The sequence below is a fragment of the Pseudorca crassidens genome, chromosome 14 (assembly GCF_039906515.1).
Source record: "Pseudorca crassidens isolate mPseCra1 chromosome 14, mPseCra1.hap1, whole genome shotgun sequence".
Taxonomy (NCBI): domain Eukaryota; kingdom Metazoa; phylum Chordata; class Mammalia; order Artiodactyla; family Delphinidae; genus Pseudorca; species Pseudorca crassidens.
Window position 1 is genome coordinate 19,853,662 of NC_090309.1, and position 20,622 is coordinate 19,874,283.

Here is a 20,622-nt window from a genome sequence, read left to right on the forward strand (position 1 = left end):
ATATAGCCTTTTAAATATTAGAAAAGACAGGTTTTTTAAAGCCCACTATCATATACTTAAAAAAAAAGATATAGTAATTATCCTTGGTTGTGGTTCATTTGCATAAATTTTATGAATTCATTATATACCACAAATTATTTTAAAATATGCTGTTCAATAAACAAACACACTCAAGAGAAATCACTGGTTGATTCTAACATACTTCTTTCACTTCATCCCTACATGCACTTTCTCCAGCATCTGTACTTTGTCCAATTAATACTCCCCTGGGTGTATTTCTGTTCCCACCAGTCAGACTTGGTCCAGGACCTCCTCACTTCAAGTCATGCCTGGAGAACCATCATAATATGCTTTCCCTTGTGCCATCTCCCGCACTCCCCCACCATGTGGAATCACCAAACCCTCTCAATTCAAGTCACACTTTCTTGTTTGCCCAAGAGGCCTTTCCATTCTACTCTAACCGTGGTAAATATTTACTTGGTAGGTTTTGAGTTCTTCCATGTTATGTCAGTTATGGACTTTTCTTATATTGATTCTTTTATTCATTTTTATATATGAACATGTCAAAGAAACTACTATGCTGAATTTATCTTTATATCAGCTACAGTGGCTAGCACATTTAAAAAAAATACTTGAATGAATGAATGAATGAATGAATATTAATGTTCATAAGGCACACTGAGTCCATAAGGCACTGAAAGGGATGAGATCTTAGAACATTAATGAAAGGGATCTTAGAACATTAATTAGAACATTAGAACATTAATTAATATTAATGTTAGAACATTAATTAGAACATTAGAACATTAGAACATTAATGTTCTAATGAACATTAGAACATTAGAACATTAATGAATATTATTGTTCATAAGGCACACTGAGTCCATAAGGCACACTCTGATTGACTCAGCTGCTTAGAGGAATTCCTATGGTTATCCTCCTCCTCTGCCCCTTCAGAGACATCACCTCCCTAACGGAATGAAATGTGGAGATGTGGTTTGTATCCTGATTCAAATATACTTCAAAAAAAAAAAATTGAGGGATAATGGGAGGTATCTGAATATGGACTGTGTATTAGTAATATTAAGGAATTATCATCTATTTGCTAAGGTGTGATAATGGTATTATGGTTATAAAAATGTTCTTTTTTTGAGATGTATATTAAAAATGTTTAGGAGTAAAATGTTACGAGATGCATGATTTACTTTAAAATACTCACAACTGATAATGAAATAGTGGCAAGACATTAATAATTGTTAAGTCTAATATTGATAATTAAGTCTAAGTCTAATGAAGTAATTTTTTAGTCACCTCTCTTCATACCATACTTGATAAGGAATAAAATAATAAGAAGAATGAAAATAAGTAAAGACTATACCTCCACATGGCAATTATCTGGAGGTGATTTCAAATATTCTGCCTGTTCCTTACGTAACCGCTCTGTGAGGCAAGCAGCTGACTGTATCACAGTTCACAGAAGATAAATCATAGTTCAGTCTTAGGGGCATGTACTAGGCCTGCTGGAGCCCAAGGAGATAAACAGCTAGTAAACTTTAGAACACTAAAGCTCTCTTCCCATCGACATCTCCCATTTTGTTGGGAAATGGCCTGTTGGCCAAAGAAGGGAATGACAATCCTAAATGCTAGAAAAATTACAATAATAATGAAAAAGTTTTAAAGTTGCATTCTACCTCCCAGGTGTAGAATGCAACTTTAAAACTAACAGTATATGTATCAGCAAGTTTATTTCATTAAAGTTGTTCTATAAAGCAAGAACATTAATCCCATTTTATGGATGTAGAAACTTAGGTCCTGACAGTTAACATATACATTTATCCTTGAGTTGTTTAAAATTATTAAATGGATGAAATATAATTCCCAAGATTAAGACAGTAGGTAAATCTCAGAATCAAAGCAAAATTATTCCCCGACATTCTGATTATTACTTTAACATGCAATTCTTCCCTTATCTGCTCCTGAACAGTTGGGTGGAAAACATTGCCTCATTTCTTACCAGCAGGCTACAGGAAGAGATGCTCTCCCTGCTGCAGAAGAGACCCAGTTCATGAGTTGTTATTGTCTTTATATAGACAGAACATCAAAAATTTCTGGAAGGCTTTTAAATATGTTTCATTTTAACCCTCCTGACACCACTGCAGTTAGGTGGGTGGTAAATGCCATGTAGTTTACTGCAGTTAGGTGGGTGGTAAATGCCATTTACCAATCAAGAATGCTTATGACAGCTGGAATGATGTTCTAGCTGGCAATGGAAACAGAGTAGACAGAATCCTGGAACTGGAGACCCAGATACAGCCTTACTATAGCCACATCAACAAAGTCACACAGTATTGCTTTCCTTTTTCAGCTCTCAGGGTTTCTGAAAGAGCAAAACCATCAAAGTAAACAGTACTTTCCTTTCCACATTGGTTGAATAATATCCTGAGCGGTACACTTGGATCTCAAAAAGATTTCGGAAGCCTTTGCAATGTTCATAACAACTATAGGAGAGATGTACTATTCACCATATTATGTAATGAAACAAACTTTGGGCTCAAAGGGATGTGGCAAGTTTGGCAATATGCCTGTTGCACTTTGTGAAACAACTATTTCGTTGTTTGAAACAAAAACAACAATAATAAAATGGTTGGTATCCATCAGCCCTTGTTAGGCAATTGCACTGAAAGGAAGTGGTTGAATTCCATTAAAAACATTTCAAATTTGTAGGCATCCTTCAAACACCGATTATACTGAAATCAGGTAGATGAAATTAAATTCATTCAGAGAATGAGCTATCTTTAAAATAAGTAATTACCCATACAGGGTTATTACTATAAATATAGATATTTAAATATAGATATTTAACCCTCTAAGGAGGTTATCTTGTGTTCAACATTCCTCTTGTGTCTCCAATTCCATCACACAGGATCCAGCATGCTAGCTATTTCACACGTTCATGAACATAGGCTTGTTTTGGCCTTAGGGCCTTGGCTCTTGCTATTCCCTCTCCTTGGAGTTCACATCTCCTGGAGCTTTAATTGGCTCCCTCTTACTCATTATTCAGGTTTCAACTCAAATGTCACCTCCTCAAGGAGGCATTGCCTAACCTTAGATAAAGTAGGCCCCTTCCCTCAATTTCCCTCATCCACATGGCTCTATTTTAACTTTCCCTAGCTATTCGGTATCTAAAAATTACCTTATATGTCTGTTTGCTTACAAAGTTACTCAGTCTTATTCAGAGACTAGAATATGCCTGCATATGTTAAGTGCTCAACAGATATTTGTTAACTCCTAACTGGTGGGCTGATTGATTGACAAGAACAGGGCCCCAAAGCATATACATTGAAAACAGTATTAGTTATAGCTTCAAAGAATAAGTAATCCTCTTCTGAAAAGAGCAAATACCCAAATCAGACTTCATACAGAATGACAGCAGTAGGCTTTAGTGGAAAATTTCTCTCTCTCTCTCTCCTCTCTCTTTTTCTGTTCAGCCTTGAGGTGAAAGGCAAACTAAAGGAGAGTGTTGGTCATTGTAACCAGGTTCCTTCACTTAAAACAAAGTCAAAAGTTGAGAAAAGCTTTAGGTCCTTTAGATGCCCATGTCTGTCCTCAGCCTGGTGAAATAAACTTGTATCGTGGAAAGCTTAGCCTCTCCTACATACTCCCCTGCCTCACTTCTGGGGTCCGAAATGAAGGGAATCCAACAAACTACAGTAATGCTGGACTTAGACCAGTGACTTGCACATGCTAGAAGCTTAATAAGGTCCATTGGTCTTATTACTTGTATAAAGGCCTAACAGTACCTAGGGACCTGTACATTTCCTAGAGATATTTAACTTGTGGTCTTAAGATTGGAGCATCAATCTTTCAACCTTCAGAAAACCAAGATCCAGTTAAGCAACTGCTCAGGAATATAAAAGTTCAGTTTAAATAAGTGTGTGCCTAGCTGTTTCTACTTTAAAAATTGTTCTAACATCTAAATGGTTCTTCCCAGTTAAATACAATATTCTTTAATATTTATGTACGGTTATTTTAATTTTAAATTTCTATTTTTATAGGCAAAGGACAATTGAGCAGAAAAATGTTATACCCTCTCTCTCATGCTGTGAGGCAACCCGTTTTACTGTTTAAGCCTGTGTTTGTTCTGTTTCAATTGTACAGAGGAAACAGTTCTGGCACCTTTAAAAATCAAAGATCTATCACTCAACAGGAGAACATAGCAACCTAGGAAAGGGAATTATGAGGAACAGAGAAAAGACACAGTGCTTCTAAAACCTTACCGGGCTTATGAATCACCTAGGAATCTTGTAAAAATGTAGATTCTAATTCAAGTCTATCTTGGGTGGAGTCTGAGAGTCTGCATTTCTAACAAGCTCTAGGTGATGCTTGTTCCGCTGGTCCTTGTGTTTAAGGATGATGCTGTTTGGGTCACGTGGCTTGAGAAATAAAAATCACTTTAGAGCATTTAGTATTGTACTTAACAGTTATAGTAACATTAAGCCAGTACTATTTTATTTAACCTACAAAAATGACCCAAAATTCTTCCTCATCCATGCAGAGATGAAGCCTCTTTCTCCTTTCTTTGAGTCAGGATGACCACATGACTAGCTTTGGACAACAGACAATAGCAACCTGCTGGAGGCAAGAGCTGAAAAGTACTTGTGCACTGAGACTTGCAGTCTCTCGCTGCTCTTAGAATCCTTCAATCACCACACAGTTGCACCAGAGCTAGCCTTCTGGAGGATGACAGACCGCATGGAAGAGAAGCAAAGTCCCCCTGCTAACAGCCTGCCAATCGCCATCCCTTTGAGTGAAGCCATCCTAGGTTATACAGTCTCCAGCTAATTCTCCAGTTAACCACAGTCAAGCTGGCTTATACAGAAGATCTGACCCAACACACAGGACCATGAGCTAAATAAAATGATTGTTGTTTTAACCACCAAGGTTTTTGTTTGTTGGCTTTGTTTTATTTTTTTCATGCAGCCTCTAAGATATGAACTGATACTTAAGAAGGAGCAATAAGAGTTTAAGTCAGAGGTGCATAACACCATTTGTGCTTATGATTCTTTTTCCTTCTCGTCTTCATTCTATGTGGTATAATTTTGGTCTCATATAATAGAAATGGATATCAGTAGTTACTGCAATAGAATTTGAACTATTTTTCTATATTATAATTAAATTTATTTTTACCTTGTATTTTACTATGTTGAATCCTCCTGTTTAGAAGTTAAGTCACGTGCCCAGGTCACACAGTTTGTAAATGGCAGAACACTGTTTTAGCCTAGCACAGAGTCAGAAATTTCAAAAGTTCCTTGCAGTAAGTTATTCAGTGTCTCAATTCTTCTGCTAAGATGCAAATACAGAATTACATTCTGAAGGACATGATCTCCAGCCCTCACCTGTTTCATGTTTGAGAAGGTAATGCTAGGCTCAATTACAAAGGAATGATCTTACACTGATATGAGATGTCAATGGCAAACCCTCTTGGGGGAAGGACTCAACATCAGCCAGTCTTTGACCCAGAGTCCTTAGACAGACAGCACTGGTGTTGCACTGTTCCTTTGCAGGTTTACTCACTGTTGGGCAGCCTCTCCCAATGTTGATGGTCCTTGACCATCTGGGCTCATCTCAAAACCTGTCAATCTCCACCATATTTTTTCTTTTTCACAGCCATGTGAAATACCTATTACTCACAGTCTCATGGCCATGACTATATATTAAAAGCTGCTCACTACGGACTTGGGCAGTGTTCCTTACTTTGTGCCTCCTATTGAAGTGACCTCCACCTCCTCTGCTCCCTCCTATTCTTCCACGTTGAGAATCATCACGTTAAAAGAAGCTTTTCAAACTGGTATTCCACAAGCTGAATAACGCCTGCAGTGTCACTTGCTTATGAATAGCATAGGATTCTTAAAAATTAGAATTTGAAAGCCTTTAATCAAACCATGTACTTTGCAGATAGCACAGGCCATATATTCCCTATCACCCAGCTGCTTCCCACATCACAGCACCTTACCAGACTGCAAAGGCCTCTGATTGTACATCAGCTGTATTCTCATCTTTCTCGCTGAGGATTTGCATATACTGCGACCACTATAACTACCAAGCACGTTCCAGGGATTCCCTGATCTTTAGATCCAGATGTAACCTCTGTCCACATCTTTAACTGCTTACTCTTATTTTTTATTTATTCATTTGGCTGCACCTCACAGCTTGTGGCATCTTAGTTCCCCAACCAGGGATTGAACCCAGGCCCTCGGCAGTGAGAGCTCGGAGTCCTAACCACTGGACCGCCAGGGTTAACTGCTTACTCTTAGCTCTATAAGTTAGAGTTTTCTTTCACATCTTATTCTTCCTTTCCTCCCATCTACCCTAAATCAATCCATTCATTGAAATCATCTTAAATTGTTTCTTGGAAAAAGCACCATTTAAAAGATTGTCAATCCCATTGCAAAACTATTTTTGTACTTATCCTGTCATGTCCATCTCTCATGTTAATATAGTCAGCCTCACACAATATCTCACTTGGGCAGATATGGGAAGCTCCCAGCTGCTCTCCTTGATTTCAGTATCCTTTTCCCTGCCCTTCGTGTTCAAGACCATCATCAGGATTATATTCCTTGTACCCACATTTTGGAAATCATAATCCAGGTTGAAGGTCTTCCCAATCTGGCTCTGAGCTAACACTCCAGTCTCATCTCTCCACAATCCCCTCTCTTTCATTCCTGTGCTCCAGACACCATAAGCATCTCAGAAGCCCCTGTAGTTTTTTCACAGACTTTGCCTACTGACCGGAGTGGCCTCCCTCTGTCTATCTGGTCAACCCCTCCTCCTTTTCTCCCACCTCCTCTGACTGTCCTTGCTCAATTAGCTAGAGAAATCTCTCCAATCCCAGTTCTTGCTTACATCTCTGCCATAGCATGAATCATACTGCCTTGTTACCCATCACCTCCACTCCAGATCTAAGAATACCTAAGGCAGGCCCCACATTTTATCTAACTTTATCTCATCAGCTAAATCTCCATTTGACTCAAACTAACGAAAAAAAATAAGAACAGCAACAGACATTTATGCTAAATTATTAAAAGGTATTCTCAAGGTGCCTGTGAGAGATTAAGAAGTGGTTCCAGAGAATGGGAGATGATGGAATAAAGACATAAATGCATCCAACTGGTTAATTTACTACAGAAGGCTCACTGCTCATGGATGGTGGGGGATTTCCTATACAAACTAGATCTGTGAAATGAAGCCACATATAAATGGTATTAATGTGTGTGACTTCGAAAGTTTGCACCTTCCTGGGTTAATAATTTGTGCCTATACGTCAATGTAATATAAAGGCTTTTTATATTTAGCTCAGATTCCCCAGGCTATTGATTAGGCAAGAATTCAAACCAGTTAATAAAGTCGATTCAACAAGAATCTCTACAAAGCCAGCACTGTACCAGACTGCACTAAGAGGAAAGGGGGCAGGTTTATCACTGTAATGTGGCAATTCCAATGCTCTTTGTATATGGTTTCTCATATATGATAGTCTTTCACATCTTTAGAGGTAGATATTAAAGGAGACTAAAAGCAGGAAAATAACAAGTCTTTCCTTAAGGAATTTCATTTTACCTGTAAAGACAAAATTAGCAACATCTGGAAAACAAGATAATTAAATGCCAAGATGTATCAGGGACAGAACTTACTACAGAATCAAATTGGTTCCATTACTTGTGGCTAGGATGAGGAGGTAAGACTTGCTAATACCAAGCAGAAGAACTATAGTTGTCTGGCTATCCCCATAAATTCTTGGGGCCTGACAGAGAACTGATTCTTGCACCAGCATCCTGTTACAGTGTTTGAGATCTAAACCTTAGAATCACTTCTTGGTATGGTGAGAGCCAAGTTAAAGTCAAATATACCTATGGGTTTACAATTAAATAAATGCTTCCTAAGCTGTTTTGGCACATTGGTTTGACGTTAACAGATGTCCCAAATAAGTGGGTGAAACCATGAAAAACAAGATTTCTCGTGATTGAGATAGTGTGTTGTGAATAGCAAAGAACAGAGTCTAGTGCATTTCACAAATATATTTAAACATTCTTACCTCCACAGAGTATTTTAAGTAACACGGCATTAAACTATTTTCAGACATTAACACCTTTGCAAAAATAATTTGGCTAGACGGTCACTTAATAAGATGTGGCAATGAAATGCTCGTGAGCTCCCAGAAGGAACACTGAAGACCCCAAAGCCCAAGCCTCCACCTGCCTCTTCAGGAAGGAGGGAGGAAATAGCAATGGGAAGGAAGGATGGTTCCAAGGCACCAAGAACAGATTCCGACAGGGATCTCAGTCGGTGCCCCAGCCAGATGAAGGAAAGGGAACCAAAAGATGTTTCTATCTGTGTTGTAATGGAGTTTCTCAAGGAGAAGAAGAAAGCAGCAAAAGAGATATTGAGGGTGAAATATGTACAACCTTTCAGGAGGATAATCTGGCCTTCTGTATTGAAAGTCTTTTAAAACTCCCCACTCTTTGAATACCAATACTACTTCTGGAATTAAAATTTAAAGACACAGTTGCCTAAATGTGCAAGGGTATATGTCCTAGTCTGTTCAGGCTGCTATAACAAACTACCATAGACTTGGTTGTTAAACAACAAACATTTCTTTCTCACAGTTCTGCAGGCTTGGAAGTCCAATGTCAAGGCACCTACAGATTCGGTATCTGCCTCCTAGTTCATGGACATCCGTATTCTCACTGTGTCCTCACATGACAGAAAGGGCCTGAGAGCTCTCTGGGTCTCTTTTATAAGAGCACCAATCTCATTCATGAGGGCTCCAGTCTCGTGACCTAATAACCTCTGGCAGGCCCCACCTCCGAATACCATCACATTGGGGATTAGGTTTCAATATATGAATTCTGGGGGGGCACAAACATCCAGTCTATAGTAGTATATGTATGAGGAAGTTCATCCCAGTCATTTCATAAGAGCTAAAAACCATAAACAACATAATTGGTAAAAAAGGGAGATGGGTAAAATAAATAGAATGGTCTGTAGCCATTGAAGATGATCCTATCAATTTGTATTCTGGATATGGGAATATATCAACAATGAAAAAAAATAGTTACAAAGTAATATGTATAATGTTATCATATTTTTAGAAAATATAGATATATGTGAAATAGTAAAATTCTAAAAGAATATGTACCCAAAACTTAATAGTTTATCTCCAGGTGGTTGAATTTTAGGTGACAATCTTCATTTAAAATATTTTTTCTTGCTTTTTTCTCCCATTTTTCATTTTTCTATAATAAAAAGGTAACACTTAGACATCCATGAGAAATACATACAGATTGACAGTGATAAGAAAACTGAGGTGTAATATAAGCCAGGAACTGCCTAAGGCTAGCATGTACAAGGGCTCTCTATACTTACTGCCTTACCAACAGTAAAACCAAACTTTATTAAGAGCCCTACTAAGTGCTAAGTACTGAGATAGACACAGACTTCGCATTCTACGTGTTTGAAATCTAATAGGACAGAGAACAAGATTCAGAAGACATGAGGTTTTTGTCCAAATTCTAGCACCCATCTTGGGCAATCACTTAACATTTCTGGCCCTTCAATTCCTGAATTATAAACTAGGAAATTAATGATACTTGAGTTACTTTTTCAGGATAGAATTTGTGAGTGCTCCAACAGAGTGCTTCTTAAAATTTAATTTTAACCTGGAACTAATGGTAAAATGCAGATTTGATTCAATGGGTCTAGGAAGACACCCTAAACTTCTGCCTTTCTAACATGCTCCAGGCCTGCTAGTCCTATGCTTATATTTTCAAGTTGCAAAATTCGAATATACATGATATCATTGAATTTTCCCCAAGAATCCTTTAAGATAGCCATCCTTGGTCCTATTTCACTGATAATGGAGTGACCTGTGTAGGATCAAACTGAGAGAAAATGGAAAAGCAAGGAACCCCAGCTGAAGTCTTTTTATTCCTAATCTCCAAGATGTTAAGGTCCCATTCAGTTCTAAAATACTATAATTAGAAATGGCTGCCACACTCATATAAAGTGAACCACACAGGAGCAGTATTGGTAAAGGTAAGCTGCTTATATAGTTCAGAAGAATAAGAGATCACTTTACATGGGAATCAGTTAAGAAGTCATAGAAGGGAACTTGCCTGTCACTCCAGTGGTTAAGACTCTGTGCTTCCACTGCAGGGGACATGGGTTCGATCCCTGGTCAGGGAACTAGGATCCTACATGCTGCGTGGCGTGGGCAAGAAAAAAAAAAAGTCATAGAGGAAATTTGACATCAGCCTTGAAGGATGGCTAGAATGAAGGCAAGCAAAGACGGAGAGAGTATATACAGCAGTTAGGTATAATATGGCATGATCAGAGCACATGGCAGTGCAGAGGAAGCTTGTAGAGAGGGGCCCAGGACAGCAGAACAGGCCTCAGGAACTAACCCAGGTATTTATTACAAAAGTCAAAGATAACCCTAAGGTGTTCAGTCTTAGAGGCTAGAAGAATACAGCAAACTAAAATTTTCAGTATAGCATTGGAAGCCCTTTTAAAAAAAAATTTACAGTTCATTTAATGGCAAATGGTAATCATCCAATTAACAATGGTTATCTTCAAAAGTTATTACACTAGCTGTGCTGTCATTTCTCAAGGTTGGTCACATACCTAAAGTCACACACACTTCCCACATAAGATGTATCATACAAAGCAGACTTGGTTTATCACCAATATTTATAAAACCAGGCCTAGGGAAAGAACTAGGTCTGGGGACCAATGGATGGTCTTAATATAGCGAATGTTTGGAAGCCCTTTACCAACTTCCTTCCTCTCCCAACACAGATTCCATTTGTCCCTGTATATCTTCTTCCCCCAGAGAACTAGGGAATTAATCCACTCATCATGATATATGCATTTCAGTTCCCCATCGTAGGTATGCCTTCACGATGACCATCTCTCCAGTCAGTGAGCCTTGAGTCCTTAAACTACTTCATACACTTTACTTCCTTCACTGGTCCCATTTGACCTGTCAGCTTTTCACATTTGTATGTTCTAGAGACATTTACTCTCAAGCACTGGGCCATATATAATTATTACCGGCTAAGTCTCTCAGTGTCTGCTGCTCTTCCCTACCTAAAGCTCCAGGAGGAAAGCACTAAGTAATTGCATTTCTTTGGTTTACTCCCATGACTTAATATCAATGCAAGATGTTAGGTGTTGCCTTAGTGCTATCCATATCACTACCTTAAGAGGAGGATAAGTTTGATAAGAAAAATGACCTTTTTTTAATGTGTTCCTCCTAAGTGGATCTCCCGAGAGAAACCTTACAACCCTCACCCTTTGGCCCCATATACATCTTCAGAGGTGCTCTGTAAAAGGCCAGTTATATGCTGTGTGCCCACAGGAACAACAGAGTTAATTCTCTCCTTTTGAAATTGTGACTCCCACCCTCCTCCCCTACATCTAAACGTTTCCTTTTAAAGAAAAGCCAGTGCTCACTGCTGAAAAGTAAAGACAACCACATAAAGACCAAGGTCCAGGCTGGAGCAAGCAATGACAGAACATTAAAATCACCACTTGAATTTGTCTTTCCTTGAACACTGTCGAAGATGACTATTGGACGGCCAATCCTCAGAATGCATGCTCATTTCAGACTTTTGTCACTTGCACCTCCATGTTCACAAACTATTTTGACTCAAATAAATGAATTGGAGGTGGCCTTCAGTTGAGATGAAATGGGAGAGGTACAACATTTCAAGAAAAAAAAAAAAAAAACTGTATGTGACCACCCCCCCTAGCACCCCATCACAACATAAAGTACCAAGAAGAAGCAAGGAGGGTTTATTATGCAAAGGTTAATGTATCAGTATAAGGTTTAGAAGAGGAGGAATTAATTACCTCTCCCTCCTCCAAACTATACTTCTGGCCTCTCCAACTGCATCGAGCTTGCTCTTCCACCTCTTAGTTCCAGATTGTGTTTTGGCAATCAGATCCATACTTCACGTACCCCTGAGTTCCTTCCCATTTGCTGAGTCCATGTTTTCAAGATTCTTATCCTTTCTTACCCCACTCCCCAATCACATGTTGGCCTAATGGCTTGAGGTGCCTTTCTTGCCCAGCTACTATGGCAGTTCAGCAAGACATGCTAAATATCTTTCCCCATACAAACACGGAAAATAACAAGGGTGTTTTTAAAGTGTGTAAAATATCTCTCATCAGCATCTGACGCTGAAGGAGAAGACATTTACCGACAGAAACCTGTGCTTAGCCCAGAAAAAGAGATTGATCATGTATGTACACAATCGTCACATTACAGCCTGATGCATTAGATGTTCTCACAAGAGAGGTAAAGAGTTATGAGAGATCAAACATGAGGAAAGAAAGAAGTTTATGTGAGCTCTTTCCTTTTTTTTACTTTTTAGTGTGTTGGACCCTAAGAGGCATGACATTAAAACTCATGAACACCAGCTATATCAGCCTGCTCTGGTGACTCAAAAGTTGTCGTTTCTCGACTCAACTTTGCTGAAACACTTGATTCATGTTGTTCTTATTTAACCTAATTTGCATTGATTTAATCAGGGCTGGTATGCTTTAAATACATAATAAATTGGGATTCTGCAACTTAGATGACTTAGAATAGCTAAATTTCAATAAAGCTCATTTCAATCTGTTAATGTATACGGTTCTGCCAAGGGGTTTAAAACCGTAGAAAAGATGCAAACTTGCCACATTAGAAGTGGGAAAGATTTAAAGATACCATCCAGATGAAATGATTTGCAGGATAATAATGTGAAAAGCAATATATATATGTACATATGTATTTTTTAATTACAGCCTAGACATATCTTCTACGTTTTGAGGATCATACTTAGAAGAAAGCTCACATATAAATGCAGTGAATTTAATTTTATTTTCCTTCCTTCTTGCCAACACTCAACTCTTCTCTGCCTCTGTACCAGCTCTACAAATCAAGTGACATCCAAAGTGGGACCTCTTCTTGCCCATTTGGCAGGCTCTAGCACCACTTTGCAAGCTGCCTGCATTAGGAGAATTTTCTTCCTAGCAGCCATGGGGATTGGGTGGCTTGTACTCACAATACTTGCTGAATGGTTGGCCAATGTTTACCCCTGCCTGCCCCAGCTCCCCAACCCTTTAGAGTTTATGGCTCAATCAGCCGGCTTGCTGTGAGGAATAATTATCTTGGCAAGAGGTGAAAACACTTGATGATGGTGAAATTGTCTGTCTGTTAAAGTGTTCCGCAGCACCCTGGAGGTGCCAGTGCCCAGTCCAGAGTCAGGCAGGAGGCAAGAGGGCTGGAGAGCTGACCATCAAGAATGGGAAAGGAAGGCCACCACTTTGGTGCGAGACAGAAAATAACCTATCTGTGCCAGTAACAAGCTGTGAGACCTCGGATAATCACCCGATGTCTCTGTACCTCAGTTTCGTCATGTGCAAAATTCAGATTTTCTAATGTCTCTTTTAGCTCCTAAGACAGCATGTGATGTCTAGGACATTTCAGCTTTGTTTTCTTTCCAATTGAAGGATGCATCTCAGAGATGAATGACCAGGCCAGAGCTCAGAGGAATACGAAACGGAATGATTCATGCCCCTGTTCATAAAACTTTTCCTGAAAAGTACTACTAGTCTTTGGTGACTTTGATTCCACTGGTTAGTAGTGTCTTTAGCTTGAATGTAAGGAGCAACTTAGTTATTTGTCCAAAGCCAGTCCAACCCTGGAGCTTTGGTAATCCACCTCATTCTTATCAATGAGAGCACAACTATAGATAATGCCCACTTATTTTCAGTTCCTAAGAGTCAGATATGATGGGAATTAGAAGTGAGGAGCTGGAAATTCACATTGGATTCTCCCTATTGCCTCCTTGGGCATATTTGTCAAGAAGGTAGGCTTATCCACTCACTTCCAGCCGGGTTTCTCTCTTTTTTTTTTTTAAACAGATGACCAACAGGTCCCTGACAACAGCAATGCAGACCCTCTCCAGACCAGTTGGAACAAGACAGAGCTCAACATAAGAAACTTAAGGAGCCCATCCATAAGTGAGTGTTAATGGAAATAATCAGGCTAAGACCTCTTCATGCTCAGATGATACAATTTAGTAACAGTCTCAAAGATTAAGTACTGGGTGTATATATAGAAAGGGGTAGGCTTCATGAGGGTTTAAACTACCCCTTCTCCTCTCATCCTCTCGCACATTCTCCTGGAGCGGAGTGTACTGCAGGGTTCTGTAATCACCATGAGTAGCACGTCAGGGTCAGCCCTCCCGGTGTCAGACATTAGAATCTTTCTTTAATCCACCCGGGACCCCACAGACATCTATGGAGACTGGTGAAGCCCCAGAGGGATCTCGGGCAAGAAAAACTCCCTGTACACAGACATAGGTTTCTGCCACTCTAGGTCTACCGCCAGGACCAGGATGGCTTTCCAAATCCGCTGAGTTTGGAAAGCATTCCCCCACCCACCACCTAAAATTGCTGGCTGACTGCAGAACTCCAGTGCCCGCAAGGGAAAAAAGAAAAATCTCAGCCAAATCCCCACAATCATTGCTTTCCTCTAGCTTCTCTCAAGTTGCTTTTCTAAAGCAAAGGACCAAATGTTGATTTCTCTACAGATTCCTACGTATCTCTTACACGTAGACAGCTTTAAAGGGGGAGGGGGGAACGTTCCCCGAAGGGAAGGGGAGGGCGGAACAGAATATTTCAGTCTCCCACTTGGAAATCTCTTGTCGTTGATGATGCTTTTCCAAACCTCCATCCCCCCTCCTTTTTTTTTTTTTTTTTTTCTTTTTGGAAATATGGACCAAAAAGCTGAAAGTTATTTCCATTTCATCAAAGAACATATATTACTTTAGTGGCTCTGGAGAATGTTGGTTTTCTGCCCACCCCTTTTCAATCTGCCCATGTCTGAGGTGCTCCGGGAAGACGCACAATCGTGAGCAGCTTACGACACTCAGTGAGCAGTAGGTGCCGGTGCAAGCTCGCGCCTCACACTGCCTGGCGGAGGGAAGGAGCCCGGGCGCCGGGCGCCGCTCCCCGCTCCCAGCGTCGCCACCCGAGCCGCCCGCCGCCCGCACCTCCCCGCCGCCCGCAAAGCATGAGCAAGCCCGCTCTCCGCAGCCGCCCCGGGCGCGAATGGCAGGCTGTCTCCGCGGAGCAAAAGGTGGCGCCGGTCAGTGGTCCTTTCCAATGACGGACATTAACCAGACTGTCAAATCCTGGGGAGTCGCGAGCCCCGAGTTTGGAGGTTTTTTTTCCCCACAACGTCACAGTCCGAACTGCAGAGGGAAAGGACAGCGGCAGGAAGGCGAAGCCCCGGCTCCCGCACGCAGTTGGGAAACTTGCGGGTCCTAGAAGTCGCCTCCCCGCCTCGCCGGCCGCCCTTGCAGCCCCGAGCGGAGCAGCAAAGTGAGACATTGTGCGCCTGCCAGATCCGCCGGCCGCGGACCGGGGCTGCCTCGGAAACACAGAGGGGTCTTCTCTCGCCCTGCATATAATTAGCCTGCACACAAAGGGAGCAGCTGAATGGAGGTTGTCACTCTCTGGAAAAGGGTGGGTAAGACACTTTTTAATTAAATTCTTTCCCGAAGATTTTTTTTTTTTCCTCCCTTTGCTGCAGCATCTAACATGGACCAAATCACCATCTCTTTGATCTTTACGTGGCTGTGAACTTTCTATGCTGCCCAGCTTTCTGCATGCTTAGAGGTGAACGTGTGGCTTTGGGGAGGGGGGGTCCTGCTTTATTTCAATGTATTTATTTGATTTTTGCCCTTTTCTCCCCCTCCCCCGCTCCCCCTCCCTCGGAATAAAATATGATGTAGATTTCTGACCGAGCGCTTCCAATGGACATTCTCCAGCCTCTCTGGAAAGATTCTCGCTAATGGATTTCCTGCTGCTCGGTCTCTGTCTATACTGGCTGCTGAGGAGGCCCTCGGGGGTGGTCTTGTGTTTGCTGGGGGCCTGCTTTCAGATGCTGCCCGCCGCCCCCAGCGGGTGCCCGCAGCTGTGCCGGTGCGAGGGGCGGCTGCTGTACTGCGAGGCGCTCAACCTCACCGAGGCGCCCCACAACCTGTCCGGCCTGCTGGGCTTGTCCCTGCGCTACAACAGCCTCTCGGAGCTGCGCGCCGGCCAGTTCACGGGGTTAATGCAGCTCACGTGGCTCTATCTGGATCACAATCACATCTGCTCGGTGCAGGGGGACGCCTTTCAGAAACTGCGCCGAGTTAAGGAACTCACACTGAGTTCCAACCAGATCACCCAACTGGCCAACACCACCTTCCGGCCCATGCCCAACCTGCGCAGCGTGGACCTCTCGTACAACAAGCTGCAGGCGCTCGCGCCCGATCTCTTCCACGGGCTGCGGAAGCTCACCACGCTGCACATGCGGGCCAACGCCATCCAGTTCGTGCCCGTGCGCATCTTCCAGGACTGCCGCAGCCTCAAGTTTCTCGACATCGGATACAATCAGCTCAAGAGTCTGGCGCGCAACTCTTTCGCCGGCTTGTTCAAGCTCACCGAGCTGCACCTGGAGCACAACGACTTGGTCAAGGTGAACTTTGCCCACTTCCCCCGCCTCATCTCCCTGCACTCGCTCTGCCTGAGGAGGAACAAGGTGGCCATTGTGGTCAGCTCACTGGACTGGGTATGGAACCTGGAGAAAATGGACCTGTCGGGCAACGAGATCGAGTACATGGAGCCCCATGTGTTCGAGACCGTGCCACACCTCCAGTCCCTGCAGCTGGACTCCAACCGTCTCACCTACATCGAGCCCCGTATCCTCAACTCCTGGAAGTCGCTGACGAGCGTCACCCTGGCCGGGAACCTCTGGGACTGTGGGCGCAACGTGTGCGCCCTGGCTTCGTGGCTCAGCAACTTCCAGGGGCGCTACGATGGCAACTTGCAGTGCGCCAGCCCCGAGTACGCACAGGGCGAGGACGTCCTGGACGCAGTGTACGCTTTCCACCTGTGTGAGGAGGGGGCCGAGCCCACCAGCGGCCACCTGCTCTCCGCCGTCACCAACCGCAGCGACCTGGGATCCCCCGCCGGCCCGGCCACCACTCTCGCTGACGGCAGGGAGGGGCAGCCCGACAGCACGCCTGAGCTGGCTACCGTGGCCCTCCCCGGCGGCGAACACGCCGAGAACGCTGTGCAGATTCACAAGGTGGTCACCGGTACCATGGCCCTCATTTTCTCCTTCCTCATCGTGGTCCTGGTGCTCTATGTCTCTTGGAAGTGCTTCCCAGCCAGTCTCAGGCAGCTCAGACAGTGCTTTGTGACGCAGCGCAGGAAGCAAAAGCAGAAACAGACCATGCATCAGATGGCTGCCATGTCTGCCCAGGAATACTACGTTGATTACAAACCGAACCACATTGAGGGAGCCCTGGTCATCATCAACGAGTATGGCTCGTGTACCTGCCACCAGCAGCCCGCCAGGGAATGCGAGGTGTGATTGTCCCAGTGGCTCCCAACCCGTGCGCTACCAAATATGCCTGGACAGCCGGGGCGGGCCGGCAAGCACCAGGCTGGGGTCTCCTGTCTGTGCTCTGATATGCTCCTTGACTGAAACCGCAAGGGGATCTCTCCCAGAGACTTGACATTTTAGCTTTATTGTGTCTTAAAAACAAAAACGAGATAAAACACAACAAAACCCCACCCCACAACCTTCAGGACAGTCTATCTTAAATTTCATATGAGAACTCCTTCCTCCCTTTGAAGATCTGTCCATATTCAGGAATCTGAGAGTGTAAAAAGGTACCAATCATTGATTTTTTTTTTGTAAACTTAAAATGTTTAAAATAAAATAGCATTTACAGTTTTTACAGACTGGTGTAACCTAAATGAATTGTTACCTGGTTAAGAGTGAAGCAACAGTTAGAATTTCCTCCCCCCACCGTGTGTGTATGTGTGTGTGTGTGTGTGTGTGTGTGTGTGTGTGTGTGTGTGTGTGTGTGTGTAGGGGTGATCTAGTGGCCACAGGGAAAATCCAGAAATTCAGAAGTAGCCAGGCTCATTTTGAAACATTAAGAAGGACAAACAGCTTATCAGGTGGATGTACCCCACATGATTAAGGACTGAAAAAAGCAAGACCCTTTATATTATATTTGGGGGTGGGGGGTGCAGTGCAATCTAGCCACTTCAAAGCAATTGAAAGGCAGACTGAGGACTGAGCATCCTTGCTCAGCCTTTAAGGCAGAGATCATTGCAAATGCTTTTTAAAAGGCAGTGCCACACAGTTTTTCTTATGAGCAGGAAACATTTTTGCACTTAATACAAGCATCTTTCAAATCGATTCAAAATCTCACCCCCAAATGCCACTGGTTCACTATTCTCCTACGCCTTTGATTCACCAGACTTAGTAGCATTTGTTCCCTTTTCCATACTCTCTCAAGTGAAAGACCCTCATCTGCTCTCTGTGGTCTGACTCAGGGAAATAAGGCGGAATACAAATGTTCGGTGATGAAAACTGTGCTTTCTGGAGCATATTGGTAAGACTGCAGCAAGCTGAGGCTCTCAGCAGTGACAGCACATTCCTAGTTGCTCTGGGGAACAGTGGGAAAATCCTACCCTGGGCTGAACTCCTCCCTGGGTGCTGCTTGTAGCAGGAGACTTTAGGGGCAGACAGGATACAGAAGTGATGGGGGTGCGGTGGGATGGGGAAAATGAGCTTTTGATCCTATGTTCCAATGTTACTGAAACAGGAATAATTTGTTAACCCAGGACAGAAAAGCTGCCTCTCTTCAGATTGCCCTGTTGTGTGATGCCTGCTTTCCTGTGTTGTCTTAGTTTTTTTCTGTGTTGGGGTCAGTGATTTCCCCTTCCCAACCTCATAGGTTTCCAGGTCCACAGAGGTGTGGGTTGTTTATTGAACTAAATTCAAGAGTGGTAGCAGGTGGCGATGTGGGGAAGGGACAGGGGAGGAGTATGTGTGATGGTCTTTCACTAGCTAGCAATTTAAGCAAATGTGTGATTGAAATAAACTGTCATGAGTGACAGCTGGTGAGCTAATGTTGTCCATGTCCAGAAGTTTTTCTCAAACTCAGGTGCTCACCCCTCTGAATGATCTTACAGACTGGCATCTTTCTTTTTTCCTTTTCTTTTGGGAGGGAGAGCCAAGTCTGAATAACAGGAAGAGGGATGGCGGGAGAAAACATACACCACCCTCTCCCAAAATGCAAATGCCTCCGGCCACCTACCTAAAAAGGCACAATCAGCTGTTTGAAATGCAGAATGGCATCACCAGGAGGTTTACTTAATCTGAGGGTTGTTAGTAGATTTCTCTTCTACCAATGGAGAACCCAGTATGCCTAAAAATACTGCTTCTAAGAGGTTCTTTCAAGAGAAATATTTTGCAAATGTCTCTAAGATGTTAAGCCTTGGTGGAGAGCTTCTTACACACGCACAGACGCGTGGGTGCGCGTGGGCGTGCGTGCGCGCGCGTGCGCACACCCCCCCCATAATCTCATTTTCTCTGACCAGGAAACTTCATCTTATTTTGTTTATAATTAAAACATGACTTTATGACACATACCATGCACGCAACACCCATTTAAACTAGTAATGTTCTAGAAGAGAGACGCTTTGATAACTTTGAGGGGGTTTTGGATTTAGTCTAAGAATGATCATTTGGGAATGCCATTGTAAACAGCATCTCACTTGGAGGGCAGGGACTGCAGGAACATCTATAATGAAACCTCAATAAAGAGACCTCCTCTAGGAGACAAAAGACCTTTTCTGGAAAAAAAGAAAAAATCCCCCAATTGTGCAACTGAAGGATTCAATTCAATCCTTGGATTCCATGGATTTGATGTGCTCCTAGGAAGGTTCCTGAAATCCAGTGCCAAAAGCTGCTCTGGCTTGGTGCATTAAGGGCGGTGTTGGTGTGCTTACAGGGAAAGCTTCCAGAAGCAAAACCTTATTGGCAAACATCAGAAGCACAGATCCATCCTACCCCCTAGAAATATGGATATTGGAAACTGGAGAATTTCTCTCCTATCTCTAAGACTTTTTCCCTCTTTATTCTTCTTTTGTAAATGTGGCCATGAAAAAAAGCTAGAGAATAATCATGCTTTGGTATTTGCTGCTGCCACCCCTACCCACCGTATGACTAAAACCCACATATGTAGAAGATCTGAAGTCCAGTAAATCTAATGAAATACTATTGTAAACAGGACTCTGTAACCTGAGACCTGGAGAACAAATGATGGTCATGAATACTGTGTTCTTAATTTGTTTGTGTGTGTGTGTGTGTGTGTGTGTCTGACTGTCTCTGTGCTGTGTGCCTTTATAGGCAAGGAAATATGTTTCCTACACAAACAGAAATTTAGCTCACATCATTTCATGCTCCTGCACCTCTTGCTTTGGAGAATGGCAGCAGGTGGGGGAAGGCAAGAATGAGGGAAATTGGTAGATTTAACTAAGGTTTTATGACACTTGAAATCTTTTCTTTCTTAAATTAATTGATCTTTAAGCTTCAAGAAACTTGCTCTGTCTGACCCCCTCTAAGGAAACTACTGAGCATTTAAAAGACAATCTGATTTTTTAAAGGTGTAGCGCCCTTTTTGTTGTTGTTCTTCCCTCAGAGGGGGCTGATCTCCTTGTCCT

At 42.6% G+C, this 20,622-nt stretch overlaps 2 protein-coding genes and 1 non-coding gene across 5 annotated transcripts in view; 1 reads left to right on the forward strand and 2 right to left on the reverse strand.

Annotated features, from left to right (window-relative positions):
- Positions 1-20,622, reverse strand: part of CTNNA2 (catenin alpha 2) — a 1,189,124-nt gene that overhangs the window by 336,707 nt on the left and 831,795 nt on the right. The gene's annotated exons all lie outside the window — the stretch shown is intronic.
- Positions 10,729-10,851, reverse strand: LOC137206289 (small nucleolar RNA SNORA72). Its single transcript, XR_010934603.1, has one exon. It is a non-coding gene; the product is annotated as a small nucleolar RNA SNORA72 (small nucleolar RNA).
- LRRTM1 (leucine rich repeat transmembrane neuronal 1) lies at positions 14,894-17,827 on the forward strand. 2 transcript variants are annotated; one of them, XM_067704542.1, is made up of 2 exons: positions 14,894-15,577; positions 15,843-17,827. In XM_067704542.1, exon 2 carries the CDS (start codon positions 15,902-15,904, stop codon positions 17,468-17,470), a length of 1,569 nt encoding a protein of 522 aa, XP_067560643.1. In that variant the 5' UTR covers positions 14,894-15,577; positions 15,843-15,901; the 3' UTR covers positions 17,471-17,827. The 2 variants fall into 2 exon arrangements, with proteins under 2 accessions (XP_067560643.1, XP_067560642.1); XM_067704541.1 differs by having other exon boundaries at positions 14,894-15,573.